The sequence below is a fragment of the Accipiter gentilis genome, chromosome 16, assembly GCF_929443795.1.
Source record: "Accipiter gentilis chromosome 16, bAccGen1.1, whole genome shotgun sequence".
Classification (NCBI taxonomy): Eukaryota; Metazoa; Chordata; class Aves; order Accipitriformes; family Accipitridae; genus Astur; species Astur gentilis.
In genome coordinates, this window is record NC_064895.1 from 10,337,684 (window position 1) to 10,361,967 (window position 24,284).

Sequence of the window (24,284 nt, forward strand, 5' to 3'; positions counted from 1 at the left end):
CCAAAAACGTGTTCCCTGGAAATGGGAACAAAATACTTTTTAGATAGCTCATTTTGCATGATTCTTTCATTTCACCCCAGTGCATTATGTTGTCTGTCATCAGCATGTGGACTCCTGAGTAAACGGACACTGATTACATATTTTGAAAATACTGGTTATATAGAGTCCAATATCCCAAAAAAGAGAAAGGTGAATAGGTTAATCACATTGCTACTACATTCATTTGGTTACTACCAGTGACCTGTATGTCTAAATGGCATTTATGCCATGGTATGATAACGAAAATACATGAATTTTAGAAGGACTTTATCTATGTAAACCTCTCACTGTATTTTTAATAGAATCAACTAAAGTACACAGCATTCAAGTCTCAAAGAACCAAAGTATATTATAATAGTTCATTCTGAATAGTTTCTTGGGAAAGGGGGAAGCATGGGGCAAAATTTTCAAAGGGAAGAGGCCCATTTTTGCTCACAAAAATTATCTGCAAACTTGTGACAGCATTTATGTGGGCAACCACTGACATTATATAAGCAGATCCAGCAAATACACTTGCAAATGATCAGTACAGGCACCCAGCTGTAGCTGATGCTTTGCTTGTACCTTCGTGAATATTCTCCTGGTAACTGCATGCATTAATCCACTACTAGGATTACATTACATGCAAGCATTTTTAGCACAAATACACCTCCACCCTCCTTGTTTGAAATGTGAGTGCTGGTGTATTAAAAAATATTTGGAAGACAGACTTATTAAAATAAATGTTAAGAGGACACAGTGGGGTATATTTTCAGTGTGGAGCAGAGAGATTTAACTGCATGACTTCTATTAGCTTTAATGAGAACTGCACAGCTAAATCCTCACACACCACACTAGAAGATTAACCCAGAAAACACACATTGTTTACTTTTTACTAATACTCTGATTATTACCACGTTCTTCCTCCTCCTCCTCTTCTTCCTCCTCCTCTTCTTCCTCCTCCTCTTCATCCTCCACATCTTCACCTTCCTCTTCATCCTCCTCTTCTTCCTCTTCAATCTCCTCTTCTTCTTCTCGATCTATCTCCTCATCATCCTCCTCCTCGTCACCTTGCTCCTCATTATCATCAGAATATTCCTCCTCTTCTTCATCCTCTTCCTCTTCTTCCTCTTCCTTTTCATCCATCTCCTCTGTTCCATCAGTTTCATAGCACTCATCTACCGAAGAGTTGTCTGCTTTAACCACAAAGGGTTTTCTTTTGGGGGCTGGTTCTTGGGGTTGTTTATCTTGTGTTTTTCTTTTTTTTGCCAAAGGACAGCCATAAACACTGTGCAAAAATAAAAGATGCAAGTTATTACACTACGCTGCAGATTTCTGTAGGTCAGATTGTATAACTCATGTCATTTAGTCATATATTCTAATTCTACACCATGATTAGTTGCTGTTCTCAAAATGCATGTTTTCAAACTAAAATACTGCTTAGGTAATAATGACCAAGGGGGAGGACACTTAGAAAACCTGTGAAATTGCGAACAACTATTATTTGTTTGAAAGCATCACACGTACATGCCAGCATTAACAGTTCCAGAACTGATACAAATGTGTGTTCTTCCTTCTCGTTCTTTTCTCTATTCTGCACGTTACAGTCTTTTCTAAGGCAGATGAATATAGTTAAAAAAAGGGCACTCTTATCCTACCTGTTAGCTATCAGTACAATAATCAAGAATAAAGCAATGCTTCATAATTTTGTAATATTCAGTAAGGTTTTGATGGTGTACAATTAAGATATGTTTCTATGCTATTTAAATAATGAAAATACAACCACATTCTTAATGCTGTTGTTTGTTGTTATTATTATAAATGATTAATTTCTCTTAAATTCTCCACTGCTATGCACCATTATATGCTACAATGCTGAATAAATGGGAAAGCAAGCTCCCCAACACAACCAAAACCAACAGTTTTCATGGCCAGTGTTGGAAGTGTTCTCACATTGGAAAAACCCAAACAATAAACAAAGTCATAGAATCATAGAATGGTTTGGGTTGTAAGGGACCTTAAAGATCACCTAGTTCCAACCCCCCTGCCATGGGCAGGGACACCTTCTGCTAGACCAGGTTGCTCCAAGCCCCATCCAACCTGGCCTTGAACACTGCCAGGGATGGGGCAGCCACAGCCTCTCTTGGCAACCTGTTCCAGTGCCTCACCGCCCTCACAGGGAAGAACTTCTTCCTTACATCTAATCTAAATCTACACTCTTTCTGTTCAAAACTGTTGTTTTAAACTGTTGTTTAATTTTTGTATTTGGCATCTAAGTATAATAGCATGACTTTTTATATACGAATTATTGGTCAAAGGTAGAAAGAAACTGTCATTGCCATTTTTTGTCATCTTTTATCTTTTTTTCATGGCCTTATGCTTTTCTACACAACATTATATAAAGTTTGTGAGAATCTAAGACATCACTTGGGATTCGGGCCCCCCTGGAAAGTGCATAACTGGGAATGGAAATCAATGTCAGTTAGCTGCCTGATCGGCTTTGATGCTTTTATAAATCTCATTAAATAACTATTTGCAACTCAGCTATTCAAGTAAAGTTGTGAATTTTACTTTAGTTTTTCACTTTATTTATCTCTTCTCTGTGCCTTTGCTCATAGAATTAAAATTGAGGACACATCAGCAACTAACAGAAACAAACATTTGTATATTTTAAGGGTTGGGTCCAGCCCTAAGGACTTGGGAATATGTCACTTTTCCAAGAAAATCAGTTGTGTTAGTTAGCCCTGACTCAGCTTTTGTAAACTCTTTCATGATTAGTTTGTACCAGTTTCTCCACAATCCTGAATTTGGTTTTGTTTGTGCTTGGATTTATACTTTGTAAAGCTACCATTGCATGTTTTTTTCTTATAAAACCTTTAAAATACCGGCTTGCACTGGCTTGTTTCTGCTCTTCAACTATATACATCATACAGGTTATATATACCTCATGTACTACAGACTTCATAGTCCAAGAGAGTTAAAAAAAAATCCATGTCTTTCAGAAACCTGGGAAACAGGCCACCAGACCTGGAGCCTACTGTTTAGCTGCCCTATTTTCTTCTTTTTCTTTCTTAACCTGTTCCACTCTCGTCCTTTGTTTCATTAATTTTTCAGATTCTGCCTCCAGGACACTTTTTCCTGTTTCTGGCATGTTCCCTGTGGTCGCTCCGGCGAGCACACTGAGGGGAAGGCAGCGCCGGCTTCTCAGCAGCCTCTGCCACCAACTTCCCCTCCCGACCACATATGGAGACGAGAGTCTCTCCCACTGACCTCTTGTTCCTCGTATATTTGTGAAATCTGTTATTGTTCGTCTTTATAGCATCTGCAATTTTCTCTCCATTTCCCATTCTGGCTTTTGTGATCATCCCCTTATTTGCTTATTTTTCAGACTTGTTTATCCCTGCTCAAAGCAATGACCCCATTGATTTATCTGTCTTGCATGCCTTTATCCGTTCTTTTATTGCTCACTGTATTTCCCTGGTCAGCTGTGTTTGTCTTATTTTCCCCTCACGCTTCAGCTCTCTTGGCTTTCAGCGGAATATATATTTGGGCTTCCTGAAACACCCTTTTGAATATTCCACACTACTTTGCTGTGTGTCTCAGTCATCTCTGGTTTTCGGAATCTGTCATGAATAATTCTTGTGGAAAGAACATTGTCGAATTTCATAGTGATAAGCTCCAAGAGGACATATAGACATTAATAATTGAAGAAATTGAAGAAATAATATATGAATTTATACTCCTTAGTTAGAAGATGATTTATGGCATTTTTTTTAACTCTCACACAATTTTTCTCCATTAAAAAACATATGATGCTACTCACTGATACATTCAGTAGGACCTGTCTTCAGGAAATATGTATTTCTTTCTCAGAGTTCTACTTCTTGATTTTTACTATATTTTATTGCTAATTTAATATAATTTTCAGCATAATTAGTACAGTTATTCCTAAGCTATAACAAACGTATCTCTTTAAATACACGTAGTATAGGACCAGAGAAATACAAAGGATTTTCTAAATCAGATTACTGATTAATATTCTCCCATCCATGATATGCCAACTCACATATGAAAGGTGGGACACGAAACCTATGTCTGGAGGACACTCTCCTCTTAGAGTGTCTTATTTCCCGACATGAATTAGAAAAGGAGCTTATGTGACTAATAAAGGTGCAGTCAACTTTAAATACCTAGAGTGATTCCTATCTGCCACATTTACCAGTTTTCTTTTTTCATTTGTATCTCTTTTCTATTGAATCTATTATTTCAGAAGCCTCATGCTTTAAGATCCAAGTCAAGAAAAATAAGATCATGGCAATATTATGCCCTAAATCTGAATAATATTTTTTCTTAGAGGAATGTTATCTTTTTTTTTTTCTTTTTTTTCTCATTAGTACTTTGAAAATTCTTACAAAATGTTTTTTCAATCTAAATAGTGACCCGAGCAACAGTGCTCTCATTCTTTCTTTTTGCCTGTGAGAATTTAATTTAACATAAACCAAAACATTTGGTAGGTAATAGAATCTAAAAATTTACTATATAGACACCTAGTGAAGTTATCAAAAACACTTAATGAAGCACTTGAGCATCTGAAGTGGCACAGAGGTAGAATTTTCTCATATACAGTTGAGGATAGCAAATTAGGAAGAGTCTGCTTGGAAGCAAACTTCTGCTTAAGGCTTCAGGCAGAAAGTTCCCAAGGCATTTACACTTGTTCCACTGGATACCGTAAGTATTATTTTTGGTTTGGACTAGATAACTTCCACGTCTGTATTTCCAGATGAAGACTTTTAGGGTATTGAGAAAACAGGCATTTTGCAGGTAAGTCCTGTAACAAATCCAATCTTCAAAGAATGTCCAAACCTAATTAATTTGCATAACACCACATCCTATTAAATCACTCTCAAAGCAGTGACTACTTTTAGCTTTAAAGGGCTGACACTATCAACTTACAGCAGTTAACCAGAAAATAAGTATTTGGATTCCACCAAACCCTACAGCTTGAACTCCCTGCACTCCAGGAGAATGCCCTTCCCAGCAGACTACGCACTACTATGAGGAAGAGCTGGTAGCACTCTCGTTGAAGGTGGACCATTGAATTGATAGCAATGAAAGAATCATCATAAATTCAGAAAAAGAGATTGACTCCAGCCTAGCGATTTGCCTACTCAATTGTAAGAATAAACTCCTTCAGCTGAGGATGATTTTCCATTCATATTTAAATGACTGCTTAAAGCATGCCAAATTACTACAGGAACAAGCAGCAAACCCAGTGGACAGTGATAACTGTGAGGCAGCAGTCAAACTTCTTTGTGGGAAACTGTCTTTTTTGCTCTCTCAGATTTTTGCTCTCTAAGCCACACCAGTCAGGAATCTTTTCTACCCCACAAAAGTCCCGTGTAATGCCTGTGTACTGTCCTGGAATACAGGAGGCATTGAGTCAAACCTTCCTGGGCTGTGAAAGGTAGAGAACTTTGCTGAGTATTCTAATCACTAAGCTATAGAAGAGAAAATGGGAAAAGCAACAAGTCAAAGTTCAAGAAGGACATAGAGTTTTTAGAGCTTTTATTTCCGAGAGATGACTAATTGCAGCCTACAAGATAGAGCTAGGACACACTGGTTTTGGTGCTTGCAACCAGCTGGGCTAAATTTGTGCTTGTACCCTGCCTGCTATGAACGCCAGTCTAGAAGACTGACTGACCCAAATCTGCTTTCCAGCAGCCTGCTGGCAACTGAGCCACAGTCTTGAATACTGTTCCAGAATTAGGCATCCTTCTTGCAACCATTGCACTGCCAAGCACCATAGCATCTAAGGCCACTTACAGAACAACTGCCCTCACCCCTCTCTTCTCAGTTGGAGTTAGGCACTCATCCAGAGTCACTGCTTTGGAAAACCTGTGCTCCCATCCATGTTTTACATGCTTAAACATTTTTGTAAAAGTGGGCCCAAATTACTATGGTTTTATCTATTGAAACTACAATTAAAAGTAACAAATACCTTTTAAAATACAATGAACTCATCTCTACAGTTCTGCTGTATTTCAGATTTCCCCATGAGCTTCTGCTTCTGGTTCAATAAATCAGATTATTGTAAGCAGGAAGTGCTTTCATGTGTGCAGTGTCAAAACACACCATCTTTACTTCAATTATTTGCACTGAATAGAAGTTTGTTGACTTTTCAGACTAGGTATGTATACAATCGTATTTTAGTTCAGTGAAACTGTTAATTTACCTGAACAGGTACAAGCTTGACTCATAGGAATGAGTGAAATGGAGAGCATTCTATCCCTTTTTTCCTGCTGGTGTTTCAAATATTTGTGTACTACATTATGGAACAGTAAGAGACATTACAAAAGTGCCCAGAAGCATGCTGGATCTCAAAAGGTAAAGGTAGAAGATGTGTTATTTTCTTCACAGAGCTTTAAAAGCCAACTCGATCCTTTTGCACTTCAGAGTCTTTTTAAACACATGAATACCCACAAACATACCGCAGATCTACTCATGTGTATAGCATTATTTAACTAAATAAGCCCTAAAGAAAAATTAGTGTCTTCAAAAAACAGCACTGCAAAAGGAGTTAGGAGTAACCAGTAACATGAGAATAGAATGATGTGCCAGAAGTAAATGATGGAGGTCAAAACTTGAGTATTATTTTTTTAGAAATTCAAATATAGAAATATGTATTTTTACACAAAATAAAGCAGACTAGCTTTGATGTAGTCAATACAGTCACAGTAACTTAAGTCAAAGTGAGGATCTTTTATGTAATTGGATCCTATACATCTCCAATGTGAAGCACCTCCCCACCCCGATTCACTGAGACTCCAAACTGGTGTAACTGAACCCTGTGATGAACAGTGGCAAACTTACTGGCTAATCTGTCCTCTGGCTGGTGAGATCATTTCACCCATCACCAAAGTCTCTGCTCTTGGGACATCACAACTGAAAGGGAACCTTCAGTTTTGCAATAATTAACCCATTTAAACAATAGGTTTATTTAACTGGTTGAATCCAATAGCGGCTCAGTGAAGGAAAATGAGGCACAGTAATGTATTTCTAGGTGTTCTACAAATACACGGGAAAAAACCTCAGCCCTGGAGAGCTCATTTAAAGCAAGATGTAAAAAATAAATGTAACAAATCATGAGACTAAAAACTTATGTGGCAGCACAGGTTAGCAAAGTACATGCCCTGCAGTTGTAGATTATTCAAAAGTATTTATACAAATAAATCAATATAATATCTGATTGCCCCATGACTTATGATGTCATGGATGGGGTTCATCTCTCACCTACCCCGAGGCTTCTAAAAACTAAGTCTATACATGTCATGTTAAGCTCCCTTCATAAGTCTATGCAGAGAAACTGGAACCTCCTGGGAGGCAATTCATCTCACCTTTCTTAGACACTTTGCATAACTCTCCACTGACAATAAAGGGAGTTAACGGTGATTAACTTACATTTCTACCACTTACAAATCTGATAAAAGTGAGAGAAATCCAAGCCTTCTTCTCTTTTTTTTCTCATATTGTATATCCATCCCCAACAAAGATAGTACCTAGTAGATTTTAAAACCATGCACCGTCAAGACTGTCATAAAGAGAATCCCCAAACCCTGCATCTTTCCTTTCCACAGCTGCTGTACCACTTAACATGAATAATTCTCTCCCCTATAGCTAAGCTATCTTTTCAAGACTACCTGCATGACCCAACGTCAGACAAGTGCTGTAGTCGCAGTCTAATCTTAGGATGGCAAATACCCAACTTAACTGTGTGTTCACGAGCCGGAAGCCACAATTGATTGTGTCTTGTTGCCAGACCCTTGAATACAGGGACTGATCAAAGAAACTGGGATAGTGCAAAGAGCACAGGCTTAATGACTCATATTGATTCATTAGATGAAATGCATATAATCAGGTTTTGCTAAGTGGCTATTGATTCTGCACACTTCGATGTTGATTTAGATGTAAGAGACACATAAAAATGGGAACATGCAAAGCCAGTGACCACTTCTGCACTAACTCAAAGAACACTGACATCTGCACTAACTCAAAATCCTGAAGTCCACATTTATTTCAAAAATCTAAACTGGAAGAAAAACATTGGGAAAGAAAGCCCTCTATTTTTCTACGTACAGACAAAAATGAGGTTGGCTACACTGAGCTAAATCAAAGCAGTATCTAGAGCTGCCAAGATGTCCAGATTTGTGTGTATCCTGTGTTTTCAGCCTCAGTGGTAATGACAACTCTGTTTACAGGTAGAGGGCAGGGCAGGTTCCAATTTATTTATTTTTTGTGATAACTTGGTATCATAAAATGGGAAAAGTTCATAATCAGTCATTCACCAATTTGAAAGGGTTAGAATATGCTACAAGAGCGCATCTATCAGTTACAAAAGATCTTCACAGTCACAGTGTTTAGGCTTTGGACACGATATGAAATCTTCCTATTCCAATATGTTAAACGTAATTGCTTTTAAGCAATTCAGCGTGGTAAGTTCAAGCATCCAAAAATCAAGGGAAATAAACTGCTGGAAATCAAAGGCGATTCATGTAGTTATACTGTCAATCATTTAACAATATGGCTAGATACATATTAGTAGAATCAACACCCCTAGACACAGACTCGATAGATCATATTTAACAATGACACAGCAGGTCAAACTATCATTCTAGCATGTACTTAAGTATTGAGTAATAGAATACACTGTCATTTTATCGCATCTCTAATGTAGGGCTCCTATAATGAAACTATCAGCTGCTGATTCGTATCACAAATACTCTTCCCACCATCTCTACACAGATACACAATAGCACTATCTCACAACTTAATTTTACCTAAGAAAGATATATAGCACAGAATTAAGAAATACCATACGCCAATTTTCCTGTAACTATAGCAATAAGTATCTTACTTGATCCATAAAGCTAATGGCTACAGAATATAACCAATGGAAAGGAATAGTACTGTGGAGCAGCCTTCTAACACAAGACTGTCATCAGTAAACATCTGAAATTACAGAAAAAAATGACAAAAACAAAGTGATACAAGCTGCAACCACTTCACTGCTTATGTACTGGATTCTCACCTCCAGCATAAGCTACAGGATACCATTCTTTGTCTTGCACGGTTGGTTAGGAGTCATTCAAGTGTAAAATATTCTAAATTCTGGTTGTTAAGAGGATTGAGATGTTTAAATCTTCCTATTTTGAAAAAAAGCAAAAAGATTGTGCCTTTCCATAACACAGAGAAAACATGATTATTCTAAAACAGAATAGAAATGACAGCATTCTCTCTACGTTATTGCACTATGGAGCTGCAGCTAAAATTGGTCTCTTGGTGAAAATGTTAACTGTTATTAATATGCATTTAGCAAACATTATTATGAAGGAACTGCAAGTTAATCCTCCATATTAATTTTCAAGGGTGCTTTCTCAGTGGGCTCTGCACCAAAAAGGTTACCACAAAAATCTGTTTAACATAAAGAGGATTTCTCAAATAATACCTTTGTCATTATACCTCCTTGAGCCTCATTTCTAGGACAAAATTTTGATACTAGCTGTTGTGCCTGCCAGTTTACTACTGCATACAAAGTTATAAGCACAAACTTGTAACCAAGACTTTATGTTCTTTGCTCTAGATGGACGCAGCTATTTTAGTATTATGCAATTTTCAACAGAGTCCCCATTAGCAGTTCCTATCAGAGATGCATTAGAATAATCTGGGGTTCTAGACCCACACAATTGTCCTGCCCTAACTTCTGCCCAGTGTGGCAGTAATGGGGCACCTCCTTCAAGAGACACAAATATAATGGCATACATTTTTCCACCCCATGCAAGTACAAGGCAGGTATTGTGGAACATTTTTCTCCCCTCTGAGAAAATGCTGCTCCACAACCCCTGCCCCCTGCCATGACTTACACCCTGAAAGGCATGTATTTGCTTGTGCTAATAATCTGCCGAACTAGTCGTCTTCTGCAGCACATAGAAGTTGCTTTGTTGTAATATTAGGGGGTCTTGCAGGTAGTATTTCCATGAAGATACAAGCTCACCTATGATAAAGGAATTGGTTCAGGCTGTTGGCAGACTCAATGGACAAAACTGTATCTCTTACGTTCAGTTCATTTCTTTTCACCTTTTTTTTTTTCATGATTAGAAGAATTAGAAATACTCTGGTCTAAAAATGAAAGCTTACCTACTGGCTTAATCACATGACTCCAAAAGCCAGGTGTCTAGAGATGGGCCTAAATGGTTTTGCCTTAATCTGATGGATGGAAGGACGTCTGTTCAGGGGGAAAAAAAAAAAAAAAAATTCTAACTGAATTCCATCACATTCCAGTCCAGAATAGTGAGGCTCCAACTTGACTCATATCACGATTAAAAAAAAATACTACGGCATATAATGTTACTTTTTATAGCTGACAGTGAGTTCCATTAGACTGTAGAAGAGTCTCTGAAGGAAAATGAAAATAGCCTCCCAAGGGAGTGGAAGCCCCACACAGCATGATTTAAATGTGGCAGCTGCGTTGTGGGTGGAAATGGCGGTTTCCATTGAAAATCTGCTGCCAATATACCTCCTATGGCTAGATTTCACAGGGAAATATGGCAGTTATCCCTCTCTGAAGTTCAGCTCCTCAGTTTTAAAGATGAACACACAGGAAAGGTAGCAAGGGTCAATGGCTGAATAGTGAAAGGTCCAGAATGATGTACTGTCCAAGGACCAAAGAGTAAAATTGGGAAACGGCTGGAAGTAGAAGTGTGTAACAGGAAGATGGCAAGAAAAGGAACACATTCTTCAGTTTAAAAAGATGAAAGGCAACTTTTTAGAAAGTGTATATGACTTCAAAGACTACTTTTAATTTTTTGAATAGTTTGAGGCATTTGACGTTTAACACTTATGTCTCATTGAAAGTTGATTAGCAATGTGTTAGTCACTTTTAAAAATGGTCCCTATATATTTGGGGCACAGTTCTATAATGGGAATAGTTGTGGCAACATTAAATGTCATCACACTTAACTTTAAAGTACTTAAGTTTAGATGACTAAGTTCCTTAGTGAATAAATTCCCCAATGGTAATATATATATAGGTATATAAGCCTGGGAGTCACTATAGCAAGCATGTTGACCGTGGTATATCTTCACTAAGAAATATGAAGTACCATGAAAAGAATGTTTCCAAAATCACTTCTCCTTTTCTTGTCACCATCTGCATCTACATGCAACTATGACTTAGGCATCATCTTGAAAATATGACTCATAATCCAAAAAGACACTTTCCGATGCAGGTTCAAAAATCATGCCTGTAGTATGGATGGCTACTTTATTGCTCTGTTTTGATACAGGCAGTGTGGTACTGTTCTCTGCCTTTTTTTAAACAACTCGCGTTGAAACAATTGTCAAAAAAAATGGAAGACCCTTTTTTTTTTTTTTTGGAACCCAGTCAACCTGTTATGGCTCCAAATCTGGTTCCTCTAGATGAGACCTTTAATCATCAAACTAGCTTTTCTCTCTTTTTCTCTGTTCTCTGTAAAAACCCTCATGCTCCTTCCTGTCCACAGGCCTGGCTTCAACAGCCGGGTCAGAAGGCAGCCTCACCCTACTCAGTCTTCTGCTGTCATCCTTTTGTTATGGCTCTGGCTTGGGAATTAACGTTATACTTGGGCCCACTGAGGCCGATGGAGAAACCGAAGCAGCATGTTGCTTCCGGAGGTAGCATTCTCATTGCTGGGCCAGGATGCACCACGATCATGAAATTCTTCAGTGAAAGGGGATGTGACTGCTATGCCGTCTATAGAAATCAGTGCTGTCCCTGCACGTTAGCGTGAGCAGAGAATGCCTGCTGTGCCTACTGGATAGAGGATGCTGGTATAAGTACCTGTGGTCTGCAAATCTCAAACGTTCTGGAGTGTAGAAAGCACTGAGCAGCACAGCTGAGCTAAGCTGGCAGCACCTCTGGGCATACACAAACAGATTTTCTATTACAAGTTTGATCAACTACAGTCTCAGGATTTTTGTGGATCCTTCTTTTCAGTTTCAGCACCTAAGGTCTACTTAAGTTGTGCTCTAGAAGTTTGTGCTTATATTTAATCTTTAAACGCTTTTTGTGAAAATCATAGATGTAGAAATTTAATGATGGAAAACTTTTATCTCATCTCTAATTAACAGGTAAATGTACTAAATGGAAGGTGGGCCCGCTATCAGAAGACATTTTAGTGTCAAAAATACCTAGATGGTTTTGAAGGTAGGGATGATCAGCTGCATAGGTATGATGTCACTTAAAATGATCTGAGATCATGCAAAGCTATACTGTAACATAGCCAGTAAGTAAATCTTTCTTTACTCTTCACCACATGATTCTCAATTACGTTATGGCTTAAAAAATATGGAGTTTGTTATCATTTCTGTTTTTCATACCAGCCAATAAATTTTTGTCTTCCTGGGGAGGTTTGGGTTTTTTTACAGAGTTCTAGAGCAACAGAATTACCAACTGCTCTGGTGTAAGAGGAATGAAATTCTACTCCTGCTTACACAAGAGATCAGTTTAATCTATAGTATACATAAAAAGTAAAAAAAAAAAAGTAATGCTACTAGTAAATCTAAACTAACCATGATAGTTCTGTTGTGGTTCTACCTGAGATGTCCGCTAGACTGTGATTTCTAAATCTGACTCACTGCTATAATTTTCAATGAACAATCAAAATTATAGTAGATAGAAAAAGCTAAATGTTTTCTGTTTTACAGTTTTTCTTATAATGTTGACACTTTAAATAAGTGGTTCCACTTTTAGTCAATGCCATTTTAACTATTCAGTCCTTCCTCCTACATCCTTTTAATAACGTAACTGGAAGCAGCAAGCTCGACTGTTAAGATATGAAGTTAACACAGTAGTCAGAATTTGTTTGCATTCTTTCTAAAATGGTATTTGTTTTATGACTCTGACTCAGTTTCTGAGTCCGTCTTTCCCTGTGATCTCTTTAGGTCTCACAAGCTAAGCAAAGCCAGGCCACGTCAGTTCTGAGTATGTCAGTATTTCCAAGGAACACCTAGGTGCTGCAGAGACAGTACTATGACTCAGAAAGCAGTACACTTTCCTTGCCAGCAGCACTGAAACAAATTCGCCATTGTGGAAGGGACAGAAGACCATTAGAGCTGGTAACACCTTATGTCACATGGAATTAAAAAGAGCTAAGTGTCTGTGTTTTAAGAACTAGAAATCTTAATTCCAAAGCTCTAGATAAAGCTCAAGATAAAGTCATGCAATTACATTCTGTCAGAATTATTCCTACACTTTCAGACAGACAAACAATCTTTTATTTTTTTCATTTTCCATCCCAAACTCCTATGCACTATAAACATGCACTGGTAAAAAGTTGCTATGACCAGTCTTGCGAGTCATGTGCTATTGTGAATGAATTACAACATTGTAAGCAATATGACCTTTGGTGTCATTTGAAATCAAATACTTAACATCACAAAATGCACTGAGGTTACTGTGTTAACATTTATGAGATGTTTTAAAATTAACAGTTGAAAAAGTTTTATAAGCATAAAATACAGTTACCATAGTAAAGTGGCTGCAGAGCAGCCATCCATCTAGTTGGGACTTTGCATCTTCTGTTTCCTTTCACAAAGTATGGGATATCCAGAGAATTCTCTGAGAAATAAATTTCAAAACCAGGTTTTTTGTTTGGTGGCTAGCGACATGCAAACATCTGTAAGATTCATATCAGAGAATATTCATCATGTATGTTATGATATATGACATATCCTCTTGTTTGAGATGACTGTTTGCGTGTCCCCTTCTCCTGAAGTAGTCCTTATGGTTACTAAGAACCAAAAAAATAATCCTCATTGATCATCCTAGAAGAAACCACACCCAAGCAAGGTCTATATTAAACAGTGTATCAGTAATTCTAGCACATTATTCTTATTGTCTCTGCAAATACTCAATAGCAAGAAATCATTTGCTAATCTTTGTATAAATGAACTTTTAATATAAGAAGGATGGTCTAAAGCAAAAACGCACTGGAGTAGAATTCAGAGCCATGACTCAACTTCTGGCTGTGACGTAAATTTCTTGTGTGGTAGCAGAGAGTCACGAACTGCTACTTTACCAAGGGAGCGAATGCATTACAGCTTTCAGTTTCTATGCATAGCTGCACAGTGAAATTCTAGCATCCAAGTGAGGTATGTCTGCTCCTTTTCTAATACTTAGGGACATGTGGGCACTTAACACACAGCAGAATTTAGACACTGTAATCCGGACTGGGGGAAGGTATTTTCTGTAGTGGGGGATTTCCGCTCCTGGAATTAATCACCTTAAGCCTTATTTATTTTTTTTTTTACAGAAACAGAGATTAACTCAGTCTTTTGACTAGGAGATGGTCAGAGGAGGAATCACGATCCCAGCCTCAGCCATTACCTAATCTAGAACATAGAGAGACGTGTGAGAAATTTGTGTTAAATATCCTTTTTTGACAGGGGTAACTGAAGTTTCATTTTACACCTCTCAGAAGACCACTTGTTCATGAGGTTTTATAGTAATCTGGGTTGAGAGTGCCCACTTCTCTAATACTTCATGCAAAAGAAAACACTTACATGTTTTTGCTACTTTGAATGGTGAAAGATTCATTCCATTTCTCTCTAAAATGAGTGTCTGTGTTCCATATGAAGTGCTAATGCTGGGACTGGAAATAGGGTTCTTCTCTGCCCAAGTGACTGCTCAGAGTTACAAAACTATATCTTTCCCTCTTCGTTTTGGATATATTACTGTCCATAAAATAAGAACGGATCAAGAAAATAGAATACAAGCATCCTGACTTCTTAACTTCTTTACAGTCAATGAAAGTTCCCAGAAGATGGGACGAACGTGTCTTAACTCCTATTGACAAAGAACAAAATAGTGGGTGAGTGCCATGTTTGTACAGATCACAAATTGGAGGACTTTAAAAACACTTGCTACAATGGAACAAGCAGATAAGAGATCAGAGATGTACTAACTATGCTGCGTACTTACTATGACATAGGTATCAAGGTGCCCAAATAAATGTTTCCTGGCAGAACACTAGAAATTTAGACAAGCTTAATGTTAAAAGTACAGTTCTACTTTGACTTCAGAGTTAGACACAAAATAAGGGAGGGATGATGAGAGTTCACCCTTTGGACTGGGTGACTTAAAGCAGAAGGCAAACGCATGCCACTTTTAGCTCTAGCCTTTATTCTGAACACCTACTCCCTGTTCACAAAGAATAGGTACGATTTCCTCCTGGAGACATTATGAGGGTGAAAAACAGTAGCAGATGCGTACCACTGACAAATTTCTTTCACGACTATCAGCTGGACAGAAAGCATTCATCCACTACTTGTTCATCCAATTTATGGCCTGCTCATTACTTTAAATGAAAAAAAAATGATAGCAGAGAAATCTATCCCAGCCCTAGGGAACTGAACCTAAAAAAGCTGTTTTAAATGGCTGGTATTGGCACTTAAAGCCAATCATATCCTGTCCTGTCTCATTTGGCTTTATAGTATTACAAATTTTATCACAAATCACAGATTTAAGACACAGGCCTAACTTCAATCACAGGAATATTTTCTCTTAGGCATTATACCCCTTCTCCACTCCTCCATGTATACCTACAGTGTGGCACTGCTGGTTCTTGCAAATAACAAAAGGACATTAGGTTCTGCAATCCCTTTTCCTGCCATCAGTAAGCTTCAAGATTTTCTTGGGAAGGTGATTCAGGTGAGTAGCCAGGAAACTAACTTGGTAGGTCCACCCACCTGGTTGTAGTTGTCACCGTTTTACTGTGTCCTAAGCTGAGGGTATCTTCAGGAGGTATCTATCCCCTGGGCATTTCATTCTGTACTGTGGATGTATTTATTTAGAATTATTATTGTCATCGAAGATGGCTCAGGAGTACCTCTCCTTCCCGTGTCCTGAGCTGACACCACTAGAAACAGTACTTCATATCAACCACTAACAAGAAGTGATGTCTTTGAAAGGGCTGTCTCAACTTATTGAAGAACTTCAATCTAAGTCTTTAAAGACACATCGTAGTGTATTTTTAAGGAAAAAAACCCCACCGAACTATCCTTTTTTCTCTTCCTCCCTACAACCTTGTTTTTGTTTTCTCACTTCTTTACTTTTTTGTGCCTCATTTCTCTTGTATTTCTACATATACCTCTATGTGGATTTTTCTGCTAGCATGGTATAGTGATTTATTTATTCATATTTGAGTCGGTTTCTTGTTTTCTTCATATTCTTTTGCCCAGGTAATACTTATGGTGCCTGATCTCATAAAATATGAATATTTGAAAGAAAAAGATAAATACAAGTTCCTTTATTTTTTACTTATATGATTTCCCCTGCCTCTTTTTTTGATGATTCTAGCAGAGTTCAGATCATTTTCACTGAGGTAGAGAATAAGGCGCAGGGCAACGCTACTCTCCGATAGCATGGGTGCCACCTATGGATAAACCTTTTTCAAAGTCATCTATGTTATTTATGTTGGTGTGGACACTGGAGCAAGGAATAAGATGAGGTTCCCTGTCTATCCAGCTGCCAGTATTCACCAGTAAATTCTCCTGTCTCCAAAGCCCTTACCTGGGATGCTCTAATCCACAGGCCATTTTTCAACTGCACCCCCAGCAGCTATGCTGCTGCTCTGAACTGTTGGTAGGAGGATGCAGGCAGCTCCGTAATACCCTGAACCCAGTGCACAATGTTGCTCATGGCTTTTCTGGTTTAGTGTAAGGCTAATAACCATGACAGCATTATCACTAAAATACACATTAACGAACAGACTTCTTAAATACTCCCAGCTTTTTAAACCTCAGAATCAGTATTTTTTTCAGAAATGTTGCAGAAATAATTTGTTAATTATGAAATAGGGAAACTAGAGCTGACTCTAAATGTAAAATTGTCTTATCATTACAAATCAGTTAATTTTGCTCTGTCCTCCAGAAAAATGTTTTGATCGAAAAAGCACTGAAATGTAGGGTTAGACTTCCTCTGACATCAACGGTCATTTAACAGATCTTTATTTAAATACCAGATAAATATCAGAGTGTTGGGCCCTGTGTTTGTAATAATCCCCTATATATGTTTCTGTCTTTACATCTTAAGATACCTGAAATTCTCTTTCTCTTTACAAGTGGGGAAACAGAGGCATAGGGTGATTAAATGTCTTGCCCATCACATGCGAATCGACTCTGTAGATCCTCTTTTTCATTATGAAAAGCACAAATTATTCAACCTCAAACGATTTATTTCTCTCCTAAGAGAACACAGTGTTCTCAGCAAAGCTACCAGGCCAACCAAATACATTTCCCATAGGCAAAGGAAAAATGTGTATAGCTACTTCCAGGATCTTGTTCGGGAAACTATCTCCCTAGTATTACTGGATGCTCTGTTCTTGCTTTCCCTCATTCTTTCAATTTTCTTTCCCATACTTTTGCATGGTCTTCATTTATTTTGTGGCTGATGGCAACATCTCCGGACAGATCCTTCCACAGAAAACACTGTGGCCGTAAGTGTACTGCTACATGAGAAATATGCCCAGCACCTGCCATGTGAACAAAAATGAGCATATCATTTCAGCAACATACAAGCCTGGGGACCCACTGCAGAAAGCACATCCCAAATCTGCTGTTTGCTGTTGCTGCACAGTTGGGTCAGCACTCTCCATGCTCCTGCCACTGATTTTATCCCCCCCCCCCCCCCCCCCCCCCCACTTTATTAGGCTAGTACTCCTAGCACATGCAGATCCTGCAACTTGCTGCCACGGAAATTGCTATTCCCAATCCAGATGGTGGTAGGAGGAATTGAACTGTGGTTCCTTTGTGTAGTCACCCTAGACAATGGCCACTAGCATGCAGAGCCACACGCCAATTGCTGGTGTATATTTGGTTGACGTTTCAGACCCGGCTTTGCACCTTTCTAATCATTAATCAACAATCAGACAAAGGATATATTGCTGAATCCAGACAGCAGCCAATACAGACCTCTAATACATTATGGATTCTCTGTCAGCACATTTATTTATTGTTTGCAGTGTTCTGTTTGAAAATCCCTATGCTCTTTCACTTATTTTATTTATTTATTTATTTAGTTAGTTACTTGCTTACTTATTTCTTTTTAGCTGGAGTTAACAAAGCAGTGTAGCTTCATTTATTAACATGTTTTACAACCCTTGAACAGTGGATTATTTTATATAAAATACATTATAATATTATTCTTGGTATTTACCACAACTTACCAAAATCTATAGCAAATATACCATTAAATGAAATAGAACTAAATTGCATAGGCAGTGTCAGAGTACAGTTTTTCCTCAGGTAAATATCCAGTGAATCATTTTATCATTATTTAACAATATAATAAAGGTTGACTATCAGCTTAGAGAGAAATGAATATACATTTGTCTATACTTCCAGCATTTGGTGGGATTTTTCACAGTATCATAAAAGCAAACAACAGTAAGGACCTCACTGTTCTGTGGTTAGGCTTTAACACAAATGCATCAGTGGACCTCGAGTTCTGCACAGTGTGCAACCATGCTCTGCTATCAAATGAATGTTAAAATATGTATGTCCTGGCTTCTGATTTATAATATCGTTGACAAATAGTAAAAAGGACAGGCATGCCATAAAGTTTATGGATGGAGTGATGGCATGCACAATGATGTCTCATAAAGAATAAAGGGGGAAAAGTTATTTATTCTTGTGGATTCAAGAACTAAAATACAGATAGACTGGTTGCGTGCACAGAATTTTTCATAAATATCCCACAGTGCACCCTGTTGTACAGCAGCCATACATTAATTAGAGCATTCAGCAGACACTGCAATGTGTTACACTCACCCAAGTGAATCTTCATTTTTCACATGCAGGGCCTTACTAATTAAAATCAGCTTTGCAATTAAATGTGGAAAATTGTGTTAAACTTTCAAGCGTGCTTTAGAAAAAATGTATTTATTTTTAGGATATTTTATTTTGATGCAAATGAATTCTCCATCAAAGTGAGACCAGTAAAAGGGAGGTATGAGGATTTCTCTTTTTTGTATTATAGATGCTCCTCTCAGTTGCAAGTTGCAATGCTCCACTATCTCTCTGCCAGTACCTGGCCCTGTTCCAATGCTTTTAGTGAGTGCTATCTGTCAAGGCATGAATAATACAGCCCCTAGGCTGTCGGCAGAATCCAAATGAGGCATACATCAGGAAGCAAGCACTCGACTTTAGCTCCAGAACATGCTCCTGTGAAGACAGGCAATTATTCACCCACGGCTGCAGCCATGGCAATCAAACTGGTGGGTGAAAAGGTATATCAAATGAAAAAATTTGAATAAGAAATATGGCACAACAAGCCACAGAAATTCAATAATTTTCTAATAAGAGAGAGACATTTCAGTCTTTTAATTTTGAAGTTTGGGAGCCTGAATTATTTCACTCACTCTGCTCTAAAATATAGACAACTAAACTACAGGATATAATGCCAAGGCAATACAAGGATATGTGGGGCTTCTCTTTATCAAACCAGCAATGCTAAACTCTAAAGTATTTATAAATTCAAATAAATCTGTTGTATGAAGTCACAAATCTCATGCTTAAAAATTAAAAGATGGTCAAAACAATTCTGTCTGAATAATGTAGTAGAAACAGAGACACCCTAGTAAAGCAACAAAGAACTGGTGATATCAAGAAATTTGATGGAGAATTAAAATGTAATATATTTTATAAGGTTAGGGACAATTCATACATTATAAATCCAAACATTATGTTATGATCCCTCTTCATTTCTGAGACTCGCTTCTTTTTGCAAGACATTGTACCAGTGATTAATGAAAAAAAAATCCCTTACAAGTGCAATATGAACTGAAGAAAAGGCATGCAAAATTCCTTGGTAGATGAAATGTTTAAGTTGATTTATTTCATCTGAATTCTTATTTTCAGCAATTGAAATTAAATTCATGATATAGTGAGAGTTCTATCAGTATTTCCATTTTAAATCTGAAGGGTTTATCATTTGGCCTTAACAATTCATCCTTCATTGAAATTTGCTGCATATTGTTTCAGACTAAGATTGTGTTTTGCTTTAATTTCTATACAATGGCTTTATCTGCTTTCAAATATGCACTGATATGCGCATTAAAAGAATCCTAAATTAATATACATAGTGCTCTGCTGCCAGCTTAAGATTCTTTTTAGGGCTCTTACTTGTTACAATGTGTTTCATTCTGAAGCATGTGGTATTTGGCAAGTGATTAACCCATTACAGAATCTAAATGCTTTTTTCACTTGAGAAAAAAATTAAACTATGATGTTGAGACGCTTTTAAACTAGGCCATTGCATGTAATCAGTATTTTCTAAATGGCATCTAGTTATGATTTTTATGATGTGCCTACATACCTATTTACGTGGCAAACCATGGGCATCTATTTGGTATATGCTGTGCTTTAAAAGAAAAGTGCTAAATGCATAGCAACACAGGAGGGTGTAATATTTCTAACACCATCACTCACATCTACTCAGTAAATAACACAGACCAGTTTGCACCCAGTTACTCTACAGTAACTATGTGATTTGCACCTGCAGAACTTAGACCAGAAACTGGACTTGCTTTTACATTTGTATACATATACATTTGAATCCTGTTGTCTTTAAGTTGATTAATGAAACTGGCAAAGTTCCTAGTAATTGCAATCAAAGAACACTCAAATCTAGGTTTTTCTTCAGACACTTAGCCAACAGATGTCCTGAAAACACAGTTCTGGGAACGCTCTCCTGGTGTGGTTTGAGTAACTGCTTCACCCAGATGGATTCTTCACAGCTAAAAGTATTCAAGGAACTGGACCAAGCTTATAGTTCAAAAGTAATTCACAGCTCTGAACGTATAAAACTACCACTCATTATTATGCTGCTATGCACAGAGGACCTGAAGAGCTACCAAGTGAATAAAATAAACAGTATCAGGAGCATGGCCCAGGGAGAGGCTCTGGTTTTCACTCCCAAGATTTCAATTTTTTTCTTGTCTCCACCACTATCTGAACATGTCAGTGACTTATGTTTTGGTTTTGGTTTCAGATCTTCACAATCTTTTTTTTTTCTTTTTTCTTTTTTTTTTTTAAGACCTGATACTGCAAAGAAACCTGCATTTCTTTAACTGCATGATCTGGGAGTAGTTCAGTTGGCCTCAGGTGCCTGGAAATATAAACAACAGGTACTGAAGTCCTATCTCTGTAAACACTAACATCTAGGCACTGCCTCATGCTGTACATCATAGACAGTACTAGAGGGTCTGTGATAGCTTTGGGTTTCTAGGTATTACTGAAACAGAGAAAAAAAAGAGATGAGTCTGCTCTGAAGAAGGTGGGCACACCACCTAACTTTGGGCACTTACCCTCAGTGCCCGGACTGGGATGCTAAACTTCCTTAACTTTTATGCAGTCACTGGAGAGAGGTGCTTTCACCAGGCTAATTTCAGAGACCCAAGCATGCTGCCCTAAAGTGGCCTGCAGTGAAGCCTCTGCATCTTAGCTCTCTATTAGTGTGCCCAACTAACAAGCTAAAATTAAGCACCAAACTTAAGAGCTGAGGGCAAAGTACCAACCAAGGCACTCAAGGTTTCACTTTCAGACTAAGATCTGACACACAGAAAAAAATCAAAAAGATGGAAATGATACAACAAGCTGTTACCACTATTACCCTAACTAGTACCAGTCTTGTGTTTTCATACACCTCAAAAGAAGTATCAATGGCAAAAGGCCTGCTTGTTTCCCTAGCTAACCCTAACATTGCAGCTCTTTCATAATTAAAAATACAATCGGGATACAAAACATATGAGAAAACTCTCCTTTAACTTCCACACAGTATTTTATCAGCAGAACAACATTTCATCTGCTGAATCTCTCTGAAATTTTGAAAGGATCTGTTTATTTCAGTTCAAGTTTAATGTAGTACCTGAACATGGTTCTCACTGTCACATTGGCATTAAAAGGATAAAATTACAATGAAAAAAACCCCCCAAAATTCCAGAGACTTCAAGGTGTTATAGAAGAAATAGAATTCTGGAGAGCACTGACTACATCTAGTGGAAGCAAACACATTTCATTTCTAATAATGAGCTGGTCTGGTATTGTGAATGGAAAGGTCTTAACCTCATTAAAATGCTCTGTAGGTCTAAACGGAATTGAGTTAGGCATCAGCTGAGATATGCAATTCCCTGAACACATCAAATTTTTAAGACAGTCTGATTTTCTTGGAAGAAATGTTTGAGAGTCTTTCCCACCCAAACAGCAAAACAGAAGATAAAAAAATAAAAAAAAAAAAATTCCTTCAGATTCTTCCAAAACCTTAAATTTACTAGGTGTTGGTTGGACTGGACAAAAAACTACTAATCTTCTAGAAAATAGGTATGAACATTGTAGAGCTCAACAAAGAGCTTTGTGTTTTTACAATAAATGAGACATATATTTGTTAAATATATTTTGATTAAGGGATTGGCAATCAGGGTGACAAGAAAACATAAAAACCCCACAAATTCTTCAGCCAGTAGAAAAAAAAGGAATTTTTGATGTATTTCCAATTTTTATTCTTTGCGCATCTGCCCAAAATTTCATTTAATTAACAGCTCTGAGATTCAGTCTGTTCGTGTACTGACATACCAGAATCATGTCAAGAAAGCAAAATATGGAATTAACGTCTCAAAACTGCATGTAATCTTTCCAAACCTCACATCTATTCCTTCCCCTTTCCCCAAAAGGGTGATTTTATACAGACACAGATCAAAGTTAGAGCAATTCAGAAGTCGGATTTTTTTAAGCTAAAGCATTTCTTTCTGTATGTTTCAAGACTTGTGTTTTTGAAATCTGCAAACAAATCCCATGAAGTGTAAATAAAGTATGTAGTTACAATCTTGTAACTAGAAAGGACAGTATAATCATCTCATTTAACTGTTGGCTGCTCATGAAATTTTGGAGGAAAAAGAAGGATTTGGTGCGATTCATTAATTACTGATGAGGCTTGTATTTACATTAAGAAAATGCACAAAAGAAAACCATGGTTTGAAATAAGAAGTCACAAGTGAATTTAAGAAGAACTATTTAAGAAGAAATTAAGAAGAATTACTTTGGTTACTTTTCCTAAATCAGTGTTCCAATCTAACTGAATCCTTCAAATAACCACAAAAATGTTACCACTTTTATGAGTGAAAAAAAAATTAGGGAAAGAAATTTGAATAGAATTATCTTATGGTTTTTACTGTTTAAATGTAATTCAAAAGAATTTTAATGTCAGGCATATCACTTATGGACTTGCCCCTAAACTTCATTCACTGATAAGAAAAAAGGCACATCAGTGGACTAAGTGGCACTGAGTGGACTGACATATCACTGTTTGGCACCTTCTTTTCCTGTTTCAAATAAATGCCTTAACCAGAAACATATAATTTCAATTTAATTCATAAAAACCATATGCCCTCATTACAAAGTAGTTATCAGATTTGGTGTGAAATACGTGTTCTTATAAACACCACAAGTGTTTTAAAACATGAAAAAGTCAAGAATGAAAAAAATCTTAAGTTTCAGGTGAATTTAACACTAGTCTGAACACCTCCCTTCATTCAGAAGAGACATGGCCAAAACATCAGCCATTTATCTCCTACAACAGGCTGCTGTATAAAATATGTCAAATGAAATGCACAGCATGTGAGAAAAAAATCAGGTATTCTGGAGCTGTTAAATTTTCAAAATATTGCACAAGAAATTCATGGACAAATGATTCAGGAAAGGAATGCTGTTTATACAGATGTACAACACTTGAACATTGACATTGCAGACACAGAAATTCAAAGACTGAGCTTTAAATTAATTTGAACCACATGTAGTATGTGTAACATATGCTACCTTGATATATTATTAGCAATAAACAGTTAAAAACATTTTCTTAAAGAAGATGTCTCCACATATCATGGATTAGAAACTGAAGTAAAGGTATTTATAACTATAATATAACATTTGAACCCTGAATTCCTATTATCACTGATTTGTCTTAGGCTTTGACCTTTGAATCTAACCTGATCATCAAACTTAAAATGTTTAGAAGCTTGTTTTCATTCAGTTATTAAATATATTAAGTAACAGAAGTCACACTGGCACCAACATGTCAGTAGGGCCAAATTTTAATTTTCAATACATGAGCCAGAGAACTGTATGCAAAAATCGAGAGAGGATTGACAATGAAAACAAGTTACCTCAGCAAAAATGTGAGT

The 24,284-nt window shown here is 37.3% G+C and overlaps 1 protein-coding gene across 14 annotated transcripts in view; it reads right to left on the reverse strand.

The window, feature by feature from the left end:
• The window catches only part of MYT1L (myelin transcription factor 1 like), a 310,962-nt gene that overhangs the window by 103,228 nt on the left and 183,450 nt on the right, over nucleotides 1–24,284 (reverse strand). For 13 of the 14 annotated variants that reach the window (XM_049818973.1, XM_049818980.1, XM_049818979.1 and 10 more), the window contains one exon: nucleotides 933–1,306. In XM_049818973.1, the coding sequence (XP_049674930.1) occupies nucleotides 933–1,306 (374 nt within the window). Of the gene's footprint in view, nucleotides 1–907; nucleotides 1,307–24,284 lie in introns of those variants that run through there. The other variant, XM_049818978.1, reaches the window with a different exon arrangement.